Here is a 12,495-nt window from a genome sequence, read left to right as displayed (position 1 = left end):
AATTCTTCATTGGTAAAGATGTCGCTATCGGATTGACCTTTGACAAAGAAAAAAAAAAAAAATCACGAAATGGCGTCGACATGAAGAAAAACATTTTTTTTACCCCCTTTCTTTGAACTTTTCGAATTTTAAAAAATACTTAAAATTAAGATTTTCCAAAATCCAAGGCAGGAGCGATAGAGAGATGTATAAAAAAGATTTTCATCAAATTTCAAAGGAATCGGTTAGGTAGAACTTGAGAAATCATGACAACCACCTCGAAAAAAGTAGTTTTGAGAAAAACGCGTTTGAAGTTTGAGAAACAATTCCAGTAGAATAACTCAGATAATAATATTTAATACCCACTTAGGATTAATCGGCGATCCCAGATCCATACATTGGGCCTTCTTCTTTTTCATAATCAACGTCTCGCGAAGTTCTTTTTGCAAACCGAGCTGTTCTGCCTTCTTTTGAAGTAGCAGAAGCTCGCAGTTCAGAGCGATCAATTCTAACTTCGTTACGTCTGTAAATCCGCTGTATCTCCGAAAATAATTCGAAATTTTGAAAAATCCGTTTAAGGGAATATTTTTGAGGGTCTAAACTTTGCAAATATGCAAACAAAAAAAATCGATTTTTTCAAATTTCTAGACCAGAATACCCCCTTAATTATTGTTAAAATTGCTTTTCAAGCAGTTGATTATTACAGTAATTATATTACAATTAGACTTTTGTAACGAATTCAATGATAGATTTATAGCACTTATAGAAAAAAGTGAAACATTATACAAGGGTGGCCAAAAATGGTGCTTTTACTTTACAACCGACGGTATCCGAGCGACGAAGCCTGATTCGGAAATTAGCTATTAACCTCGATGAAAATAGTTTCCTAATAAACCTCTCAGCGAAGTTCTGCATAGTCCGCTTATATATCCGTATAACCTGGAAGGCAACGACTAGGACGAGGTTGCAGGATAAGGTGCGTTACTCGAGCTGAGTTAACGACCTCGCCGACGGAGGTTGGTCGCCAAACTTGTTACGACGTCGGTTCACCACGATGAAATCCGAGTATCCGTGGATCCAAATTATACACAGATATTTCGGTGAAACTGTGCGCGGATCCTCGAGTTTTAAAATATCATCGAGCCGGCACCCTGATATAGCTACCAACAAACATATTTATTATTTACCCTGCTCTGCTCAAGTTTCAATATTTTATTGTTCTTTACGTCACAGGGTTTTCGTCCCCCACCATCATTACCGGCTCCGGTATATCGGAAAATCGAATAATCATAACAATAACAGCGGTGAAACAAAGTCACCGATCTCCTCACCCTGCAATACCAAATTACAGGTAAATTCTCGATTAGCGATCCATATCGCGAATCGCGTCTTTAAAATCTACCGACAAGTGCGACGACAGGAGGCTGAGATCAAGATCAAGATCTCGGCGGGGATCAAGAGCGAGTCTGTAACAGCAGAGCTGATCAACCGAGGGGCGCAATTACCGCCCTGTGTCATTTGCATGCAAATTGGCAATCGATATAGTCGCGATGCAAGTAGACTAGGCGGCAGTCCCTGCTATGCGTATTATACGTTGATCTTTGAGTGTCTCCTCAGCGTAGGATCTACTTTGTAGTGCGGGATGTGGAGAGATATATATCAGGCCATGCACCCACCCCTTCATCCCAATCCGCAAATCCTCTCGAGTTCCGAACACCAAGTAGATATGTATATACATTGTACCTCATGAGCTCTCCGAACACTTGTGTGCTTGCGGTATGTGTATATAGGTATACATAGTATATACGAGGAACCAAGTAAAAGCGAACCACCTATCGATCCACCCCTGATTTGTGACCCCCTGCTGTATACGTGCGATGCGTTGCAAATATTGGGAGGGTGGGACCAAGCGACACCCGCTGGCGCATCTGTTTTCGATTACAATAAGGTCCCCAATAACAGACCCTCGCTCTCAAGCAGTAGTAATTCACCCTGCATCGCCGTAAAATTCCAAAAGTTTTTAAGCTCGACGTCTACTGGCGTTGCCCTTAGTTCTCCTTTACCACCTTCCCCCCTCTTAGATCGTTGCACAATTTTAATTTCCTCGGCGCTTTGCTCGCAGCTGCTACGACGCACGCTTTCGTGGGAAACCTGGTGCCGTCGTAAAGCATAACGGCGATTATATAACGGGCTGCAGAGGGAGGAGGAACTGCCTACCACCCCGAACCTCATTCCTCCCTTCCTTCCTTCCTTCCTTCCTTCCTTCCTTCCTTCCTCCTTAGCGAGGTAAGAATACGGCCGGCCTGGAGAACGCTGGGGTGGAGGGACGACGTAAATCCCCGGTAACGAGAGGGTCACCATCGATGCTGGTGACGACGCGACGCCGACGTCGGCGACGGGAACTTTCTACTCTGCACTGGTATCTCGGAAAAGCGGCGGTGCTGATGGTGTAATACGTTTAAAGGAGGTGGAGGGGATTCAAGGGGATGAAAAACAGACGTCGTTCTTATGTTCTTTCGTTTTTTCTCTCTCCCCCCCCCCCCTCCCCCCTTCTTCTTCTCTCTTTTTCTTTCTTCTTATTCGACAATTTATGAACACTCCGAGGGGATGAAACCCGCCGCGTATAACGGAGTACATGGCCAATTATCGTCGTCCCCTGCACTCGTCCGATATAGAACGAATCGTAAATTTTATAGAAGAAGATACATTTTTTCGAAACAAAACAAATATTTTCAAATCAAATACTTATCTTTAAATAAATACAATTTACTATTGTATCTACTGATTTGAATATTTTCGTTGTAACGATGGTCGGAAAATGATTTAAAATCATTTCTCTCGATTGGAATATCCGATGAAATTTTTTTATTCTCATCTTATTATTTAAATAATTAAATTAAATTCGCTTTCTCCGCATCTTACAATTAGACCAGAGTTGCCTCCTAATTTGAATCCTGCTGAGTCCTGCGACGACTAAAACGAGACGCATAATTTCCTAGTTAGCCCGAGTCATGCGAGGAACGACTTTGCGATCCGGGAAACTTTGTCGAAACTGTTTTTGGTGTGTGCGGAGGCCACCCCGTTACTCCGCATCCCACGGTCTGCTATCATCCCTTAAACGTAACGTGCAACCCTCAATTCGTAACCCGGCGCTCGGCTGCGGGTCTCTTATGTTTTCCACCGAATTACCCGGCATTCTGCTGAGGTTAGACTTAACGGCATTATAATCCGAACCATCGTATCGTCGACTAATCTCGGATTTCCTACCGTATGATCTATCTTTATTATATCTGTGCTCGTGATCGCCGAACTATTACGAGATCAAGATATTATCGTTCACACGTGCTTCGAAATTGAGGTAGCGAATGATCTTCTTCAATTTCGTTTCCTTTGCGCCGGTAGATATTTCGAATTTTGGTATCTCTGGTGTCAAAAACCTTTCCCCAAGTATAATAGAGGGGAAATTGCTAAAACAAAAATTTGCTTTCTTACAGGCAATAAATATTAAAATCAAACTCTTTGATGCTGAGTTTTTACGTAACTTCTTCGAACAAAATAAATAATCAACGCGGAAAATAACGAAGTAGGGACGGAATAAAAAATTCCAAGTTAGCTGTCTTTGGCGGACTTTTTAAAAAACGAAAAATAAACCAGGGTGCACTTTGATCGGTATGCCCAAGATAAATACACCCACCTTCGTCGGAGCGAACAAATATTAGAGTTCGCCGTCGGCGGTTCGGACCTCTTGGAAAGTCTATTTGATTGAAGGACTTATATTTTGCCATTTCCGCAAGTTTTCCACCCAGTTTGCCCGATGAATAATTTTCCATCGAACGCCATAGCATTCAGGTTTGATCTTCGCTACGACAAAAACGTACTTACTGGAAGAGATTGAATCCATATGAATGTCAATGCTTTGTTCACCAAGTTGAAGTTAGTTTAAATCACGATATTCTCTTTCTCTTTCATCTGTGCCACAATTTTGAAGAATACCATTTGAAACTATGATGATAAAAAATTTTTATGTAAATAACAAATGACTCCGAATTTTTCAATCCTTCTTTAATTCTTTACTTTTCTTCTTGTTTTCCTATTTTTGCCAAGAACTCACGTACTTGGCAGTAAGGATTTTCATTTCAATGTTTTTTGTACGCAAGGGTATAACTGCTGCTTGTACTTATTTGAATCTACGTTGTCACTTTGGCGGTTTCTAAGTCGCAGAGTAAATTTTCTTTGATATACGTTTCTAATTTTATGTGCTTGAAGCAATGTTTTTGCGCCTGAGAAATTTTTTTTTTTTTTTTAAGATGTTACCATTTTTTGTAGACTTTTATAATCTCAACCAAATTTTTTAAACTTTTCTATTCGGATTGTTGATTATCCTTAGTCGTGGCCATTCCGGATACAGAATAATATGAGAACGATGAATCTTGATATCGATTAACTTTCACCGGCAAAGCGGGCTCAGTTTCATTTCTGGGGATGAAAAATGGCGGCTGCAAGAGTAATCGTGAAGCCGCATTACTACGCGGCCTCGAACAACCCTCGTCAGGGTTACGTCGGGAACTGTAATTGCTCCTGTAAACTAAACCGTTAGAGGTACGTCACTTTGCAGTTAACTGTATTACCGGGGCCTGCCTCTCGCGCAGTCCGAGGACAGGAGAAGTTGACAACGATACCACCTGAATCTCAACTGAGTTATGTATTCCCCGAAGTACGTGACTGAGGATCGGTGGGTACTGCGAAATTGCGAAATTCGCACAGCAATCTCGGTCCGGTTTCATTACACCGGTAGGTATATGGCACCTATACTCTTTCAGACACACACATGGCGTAACGATTCGAGTTTTCACGTCATGAATTGTCTCTCATCCCGACGGATCTCCCTCGGCAGTATAAAAAATCGGGTCCTTTTTTTTCAGAGAAAATTCTATATCCGTTCATATTTCACCCGAAACGTACCCGCGTTTTGATTTGTTTTCACCCGAATGGCGCCCTATTGCCTGGGTCCCCGTTACACGAAACTAATTAGAGTTGCCTTTCATTAGGCGCTGATTTCGGCGCCGCGATATTGAGCCTTTCGTGTTGCACAAAGATTGGTCAGTTTCTTTTTTGTTTTGCTCAATTTTTTGGCTCAAAAAACGCGGTTATCAACGTGCAAGTCCTTTTTAATTGTCGAAGAAACGACAAGGAAAGAATTGAATTGATGAATAATTACAGACGAGAATTGAATCCGGGTAAGGGAGAAAGAAGGGATGAAAAAAGAAATAAGAACGAGTGAAAATTCGTTGGTGAATTTACTCTCTTCTGGCGAAGAAGGTTTGAATCTCTGAAAAGTCAATGTTTTCCCAGAATCCCTGTACTTGAATTACTTATATCCTCTGAAATTGAAGTTGAAATACTTCGAAGCTCATTCATGGCTGCTGCTTATACTTTTCGTAGAAACGTCGCCCACCTTTTAAACATCGCATATTGTATACCTATATTATACACACTGGAGGGGAAATTCAAATTGAACTCACGTTTCTCCGTCGAGTATCATTATCGGCTACCCCGTCGGCGTAAGTAAGCGTGATCGATAATCGAGTCTAGGAATGACTTATTAAGTCACGTCGCGGAATGTAACCACGAAATTGATACCAATGGCCTCCACGTGTCGTCCTCCTTGCACAGAATCCCTATCATTTATTCATTGTACTCCACTTTATTCCCTTCGGCTGGCAGTTTGCGCAGTGCGAAAACGAATTTGATAATACGAGGAACGAACGATCGTTCTTCTGTATATTTCGAATCAAAAACCTGCAACGGTAAGCTCTTGTTAACCTGCAATTTGCGTCTGGCTTTGCTAAGACCAAGGAGGCGTAAAATGCAGAGGGCACACCCTGCACCGAGAGATATCGAGCGTTTCTGAACAGGCGGAAAGTGTGGAAGTGGTAGTTTAAAAAGAAGATAAAAGGTTCGAGGCGACGCCGAGAAGAAGACGAAGAAGCGGAAAGTGGTTGGTATTTAAAGCTGCGCTTTTCGGCAAGTGGCTCTCTTCTTTCTTCTCCCGCACCTGCGGCTGCCTTCTGGTGAGCCAATTAATTTTACAGAACTTAGCCTCTAGCCTCGGAGACGGTGGCTTCTGTCATTGTATACACATATAATGTGCTCAACGGTACGAAAAGAAATCGACGGAAAATGAAGAGGAGAAGTAAAGATGTGGAGCGGCATGGTGGAATCAATTTTCTAGGAACCGTTGCACGTAATGTATCGCTGCCTAAGTGCACACTTAGGTACTACTCGAATTCATTCCGGGATCTAACGCATTTAAAACCGCATTGGAGCGTGACGTCAGCGGCAAACTTGTTTATTTTTTTAATGGAACAAGGACTCCAAAGATCGGAGAATTTGAATCATTTTCATTGTCATTCGAATCTGCGTTTCAATCCGATAGAGAGTTAGAATTTTTGACAATTTTGCGCATTTTCAAAGTCACAAGAACATCCCTTTTTTCGAACAGCTGAAAACCGTTTGACTCGCCATCAAGTTGAGATTTGAGAACAACTTGTGCCGCATGCAGGGGAAACTACTCGCCCACCCTTCTTTTTTTTCTCGTCGTTGATGTTCTACGATTCGTCGACGCAGCTCCTTCACTCGGAACCGAGTCTTGCCAATTTAGCATAAGAAGGGGTTGAATTATTACCAGAAACTCAGAAACCCCGTAGTTTTTTTTTTTTTTTTTTTTTTACTTTTTGAATTTTATTTATTTTCTTTTCCCCATACGTCTTATTTTTCTCACAGGCTTCTTGCTAATGGTGAATTTTCCTTTTTTTCAATACTCTACACCACAGTTGATACATTTTAATTCGAATATGCGAATTGCCTTGGATATTCTATATAAAAGTTTCGCGCTCACTATAGATCTAGAAAAAACAGGGAAATTTTTTAATATTATATATATGTTAGTAAAACGCTCTTTACTGCTTTCGTTCTACAAGGATCATAGATATTTCACATTATATTGCTCTTGGTATAATTAGAAAAACGAAAGGATGAGCTAAGCGTAAGCGTTTACAACACCCTTTTACCAATTCCTCGTTGTTCAAAGAAAAAAACCATCAGAGTTACCTTTATGATTTTGTTCGTTGGAACGTGTTTTTAGAACCGTTCGCTAAAATTCGCTAGTTTCAGATTTATGTGATAAATTGTAATGTCGGGCAGAAACTTCGCCTCGAATTCAAGTGACGACGGTGAGAAAAGATTCGGGGAACGCAGCTTTGGCAGATACGCGAGTATTTGTCGAGTAGTCATCGTTCCCATCTCAGCTTGGAGAACGGCTATCGCGGACCAAACCATTATAATATTACACGGTATTGAACCCGGCTTTATAAGATCGCGGGGTAGCGTAATATACCCAGTCTGGTCCGTCGATTCAACCCCGATTTACGACGCTCGCTTCTTTTTCATGGTCCCGAGAGTCTAGACGGTCTGAATTCGTCGCTGCTTTTAAAAGTACGCGTAACGTCTTAATCCCAGCACCCCTTACTTCCATTCCATTCGATGTGAACGGCGGAGGCTTGACCTCGAGAGGCAAAGAAGGGGAGAAAAATTATTCGCACTCAAAGGTATTGTAATTGAATTCCTCGGCGAGAAGTTATCCGAAGAGCTCTTTATAATTGCCACCGTACAGCGGTTATCGAGAAGCCATATTATTCGGTATATAACTACACGTAGTCACCCTCAATGATCGTTTTTCATCGTTTTTGAAACCCGCCGAGCGATCGGGGAATTTCAGTTTTCCACTACAACCCTCTTGAGCGCCCGAAGCGCAACTTTGTGGCTACAAGTTTTTAATATCGTCCCCGCAGGCCCTGAAAGTTTTGCCCGGAAAAAAGTTCCAGATAAAGCATAGCCGATGGTGCATCCGATAGTTTTATGAATACGCCTGCAATTACCCTGCATCTGAGCTTCTTCGGTTATTTGCCAAATACTTTCTGACCCGTCTACTGTGCTTAAAACGCTTCGATTATTATCTACCCTTTCTTTTTTCCGCTTGTTACAGAGCCAGGGTGAAATCCGGCGTACGAATATTGGGCGCCACATCCAGCAGCCCGGATTGGACGGTCAATGTTGAAGTTAATGGAAAGTACACAGCCGCCACCTTCACCGCAATACGAAAGGAAAACGCACCCCGTCCACAGAACATGTAAGTAAAACGTAGAATCCAACGTGAAAGACAAACCGTATTCGAATATCTGAAATTGGAACGTTGTGTATACTTCGTTTGAATTATGACTGTAGAAATTTTCTTAAGATTGTTATTATACAGCTATGTATGTATATTAGGGTGGCGCAAAAAAACGAACTATTTTTTTTTTCGAGTCTCGTGTGACAAAATGTTAGTTTTCGATGTTTTAAGAGCCCACACCAAAGGACAGTTCAAAAAAAAAAAATTTAAGAGGTCGCTCCACATTTTTTAAAACGTCAGAAATCGTCAAAAATGGATTTTTTTTTTTTTTTTCAATTTTCTCGTTACGGTATAATTTTATAGACAAAAAAAAAAATAAGTTTACGAAAGTTTCAGTTCAAAATTTGAAGTTTGAAAGGTCGGTCATAATTTTTTTTCAATTTTTTGGAGCATTTCTTTAGATCTTTTCGAGCGACCTTTTAATATTCATATTAAAATTTCATACATTTTTTTCCTCCAATTTAGTAAGAAAGAATCGATAACAATACACCACGACATGGATTAAAAATCAAACAAAATACTGAAAATACAGTTTTTTTAATTTAATTTTTTGACCATTTTTGACATTCAAAAAAATTTGGAGTGACCTCTTAAAATTTTTTTTATGAGCTGTTCTTTGAAGTGGGCTCTTAAAACATCAAACACTAACATTTTGTCACAAGACTTTGAAAAAAAAAAAAAAACATAATCGGTTTTTTTGCGCCACCCTAATGTATGTATATACATATTATGTCGGAGTTCAAAGAATTTCTACGAGAATCGTGCAACTAAATCCAATACCGCGTAAGCGCGAATGGAATCAAGTAGCCTCCTACGCGTACTTACCAAGATTTTCGTCGAAACTTTTGCCACACATTTAGTACCATAGGATGTTAGTAGAATGTGGGGGAAAAAGGAAAAATTAAAAGGACACCCAAGAACCGTCAGTTCGTCGGTAAATTGATATCGTATATACATATATATATATATAATTATCACTCGTCGTATCGTTTCCACAAGTACATATGTATAATGAAGGAATAAATTCTCATGGCTCAAAGTATAAAAATACATTGGAAAACCAACCGCGAAAATTGACCTCGACGAATGGGATGAAACGCGATCAGTTGATGACTGGTCTGCAGACGCCCCTTCTGTCGCGACGTTCGAATCTGGACTTGCAAGGTCGTCGATAATGCACAAGAGGCGCGCTGAGACGGACCAAGTCAGACTGCTTCTCGTTAAGACCATCAAAGACGTTCGTTTGCTGCGGTTTCAATTCCGGCATCCCGTCGTTCCACTTCCAACGCAGCTTAACCGGACTCGCTGCCGCACCATCGTCGGAATCCTTCGAAGGGTTCTCCACGTGCCAAGCCATTGATCGCTTTCTACGCAGTCCAAACTCGATGTCATCGTCCTCCAAATCGTCACTATCCTCCGACTCGAACGAGCTATCCGATTCCGAATCGGGATTGAAGTTTTCTTCGTTCACGATTTCCTCCGAAGTTGCGAACTCCTCGTCTTCGGGGTCCAAGAAAATCAATTCGTTCTCCACGTCGGTTGGATCGGCGTTGGCTTGACCTCGGTTACCCAGAAGGCGAACAGTCTCCAAGTCAGCGATGTCGATCATCCTGGCTGGGAATCCGGAGACCCCAACAATCAGCAACGCGACGATCACTGGCAATTTACACATCTTCGTACAGTCGTAGTTTCTTCGCTACTGGCGCGCCTTGATACAGCTCCGTTTTTATATCCATCGCAACCGACGATTCTACACCTCGTTATCACCACATGCGGTCGCGTGGTTGAGAGGCAGTTGACCGTTTTGCTCAGGCGATGACTTGTGTTTGATAAAAAGGTTCCGTCGAATCAATCCATCGCGAGCAGTTACGATTCAAGTCGCAAAGTACCTACCTACTGTCCAAAGCATCATCGGTCATCACGGCATAACTCGATTCATCGTCAGATCGTCGTCTTTAGGAAATCACATAGCTATCAGTGACTCTCATATCGAGAAAATGGTCTCCGTAGAGATGCTTCAAGTGTTACGCATCCTCTGAAAACATCACGATAACCTATAACGACGGTATGGTTTTTGTTAATGCGAAAAAAACCGTTAAACATATGACTCTTTCGATAGCCTGTTAACAGAGGAAACGAAAACTGGTAAGCACGCATCGAAGTTTGTCGCTGGATCTACACTGGGGGTGAAGCAACTGATCCAATGCGTGCTTTGGATACTTTGGATACTTTGGAAGCTTTGAATAGTCAGTATCCTGGGTGATGGAGACAACGGGTGTAAAATTCGAGGTTCGGAGTTCCGCTCACGTTTAAGGCCACCCTTCTCTCTCCTAATTCGGAAGAGAATCTTTGGAATGTCTTTCGATGTCTTTTGGCATCATGCATACCAGATGGCTGCCTCGAATCCACGGTTCGAGGATAGCGCTGCGATAAAAGCGGGATCATTTTACGTTTCGCCGTTACCCGGCAGAGCGCCTCTCTAATCTAAAGATTCCTGCTCTTCTATCATCCCCTGAATCCGCAGGTCGGTTCGAAACCGGATCAACCAGATGTCCTTGCGTCCAACCCGCAAACCTTGCTCTCAACTCTCCTTTCTCTTTGCCGCAGGATTATCCGCAACTCGGGTCTGTCATTTATCTTATGGCGCCGAGCTATTTGTATCGTTAGACAGGAAGCTGTGAGTAGGCGGAAAAGATTTGCCGGTAAAAAGAGACGGAGCTCGTGTGGTTCGGGGAGGATGAAAGGCGGAAAAAGAGAGCCGGCTTTTATTCGCTAAATTGTTTACCGCTGCACTGACTGTAGTCAATAAGATGATTAATTTCTTCTCCAATTTTACCCGAAGTGTTCCAACCCCGCATTATCAGCCCCTAATTTCGACCCTCTTTCGCATTCTTTTCAACTTTACTTTTTCTACACCGCCAGCGCCGCCGGCAGGCTGACTCATCTTCTGAGATTCGCAATTCATTTGATCGAGAGTAGGGTCTAAAGTATTTTTTTCATCCTTGCTCGAGAACTCTCGTGTATAGATTGAAATAAACTGGAAATTCATTCGGTCCAAGAACCACAACGGAAGCTCCACGATAACACGTCGTGGTCATAACGCCAACCGACTGTGGTTTGACCTTCGCATTAATTGCGCTATTGCGGTAACGATATGGGGATAATTAACCGCATTTTTACTCGTTACAAGCAGTGGATAATTATTGATGGAAATCGCGCGGAACCAGGCTAACTTGGCGTGGCTAATAACAGCCGGGAAGCTGAGGAGAACGAGTAGCGAAACACCTCCTCAGGACTACGTTCGTTACTTTGCAAAACACCGTCACTCGTCGAATGTGTCGTACATAAGCTGTTGAGAGACTGGAAGAAGCCTTGTGATTAGGCATAGCCGACGTTCACCGTCGCTGAGAAGAAGTTGCTGCTGCTGCTGCTGCTGTGAAGAGAGAAGAAAACTACCAGCGAACTGTTTATCTGAAGAACGTTTCCGGTCTGGCCTTCGTTATACAAGCCTTAATCAGCAGCATTTTATCGCGATAAATTATCCGACCATTCAGTCCCGACTAGAACTCGTCAAGACTTTTCGACGTCTGCAGTCGACATTTTAAATCGAACTTGGAACGATTTAACCCCGAAATTTCAGTACATATATCAGCTATTCATGTGTCTTGTTATTTCTTGCTTGTCATTCGTCTATCCTGCGACATTCAACGGATGTGAAATGTAAGAAGTGCAAGTTGGAAAGAGGAAATAGCGAGGCAAAAGAAGGCAAGACGTATACGAATGGAACGAAGTGTGAGGAATTGGAAATGCCACGGAGTGTGAAGAACACAAGTATATGAGCATCTTGAACCACCTAGTCCAATGAGCTTTTTTCTACCCTGACTCGTGATCCTCGCACGTAACTCGCGCACCTATGCGAGGTGTTACTCATTCCATAGTGGCTAGAAAATGGAGCAAAAGTAAAGACGTAAAAGTGGACCACCGTAGCTAAGCGGCACTGCTATACTGCCGTACCTACATATTCCCTCGAGATAATAAACCGCGATACGATGGCAAACGAGCAAAACACTCTAGGTTCATGCAGGATGAGGTGGGTGGGTGGTCGGGGAGATCTCTCATTGCTTTACACGAGCGGGAACTAACCGCCGCTCGCCCCTTCCTTAAAATTTTGCCTTATCAACCCGCTAAATCATCCATGTGTTGACACTAATGCCCGACTAATTTACATTTCCATTACACTGCAAGGCTGGAGTTGGTAACGTTAGCGTAATGCGAAACTTGGTGCG

At 42.3% G+C, this 12,495-nt stretch overlaps 2 protein-coding genes across 3 annotated transcripts in view; one reads left to right on the top strand and one right to left on the bottom strand.

Moving 5' to 3' along the window:
- LOC124408115 (transmembrane protein 132E) overlaps nucleotides 1-12,495 on the top strand; it is a 186,957-nt gene that overhangs the window by 123,138 nt on the left and 51,324 nt on the right. For both annotated transcript variants that reach the window (XM_046884824.1, XM_046884823.1), the window contains exon 3: nucleotides 8,024-8,167. In XM_046884824.1, the coding sequence (XP_046740780.1) occupies nucleotides 8,024-8,167 (144 nt within the window). The remainder of the gene's footprint in view (nucleotides 1-8,023; nucleotides 8,168-12,495) is intronic.
- On the bottom strand, nucleotides 9,178-9,897 carry LOC124408116. The gene has a single exon (XM_046884825.1). The coding sequence runs from the start codon at nucleotides 9,879-9,881 to the stop codon at nucleotides 9,312-9,314; it is 570 nt and encodes a 189-aa protein (XP_046740781.1). The 5' UTR covers nucleotides 9,882-9,897; the 3' UTR covers nucleotides 9,178-9,311.

This window comes from Diprion similis, chromosome 7 (assembly GCF_021155765.1).
Source record: "Diprion similis isolate iyDipSimi1 chromosome 7, iyDipSimi1.1, whole genome shotgun sequence".
Taxonomy (NCBI): domain Eukaryota; kingdom Metazoa; phylum Arthropoda; class Insecta; order Hymenoptera; family Diprionidae; genus Diprion; species Diprion similis.
This window is presented reverse-complemented; position numbering and strand designations above follow the sequence as displayed.

Excerpts from the sequence above, each read along its gene's own strand:
- LOC124408116 (XM_046884825.1), bottom strand. The coding sequence starts at position 9,881 with ATGTGTAAATTGCCAGTGATCGTCGCGTTGCTGATTGTTGGGGTCTCC.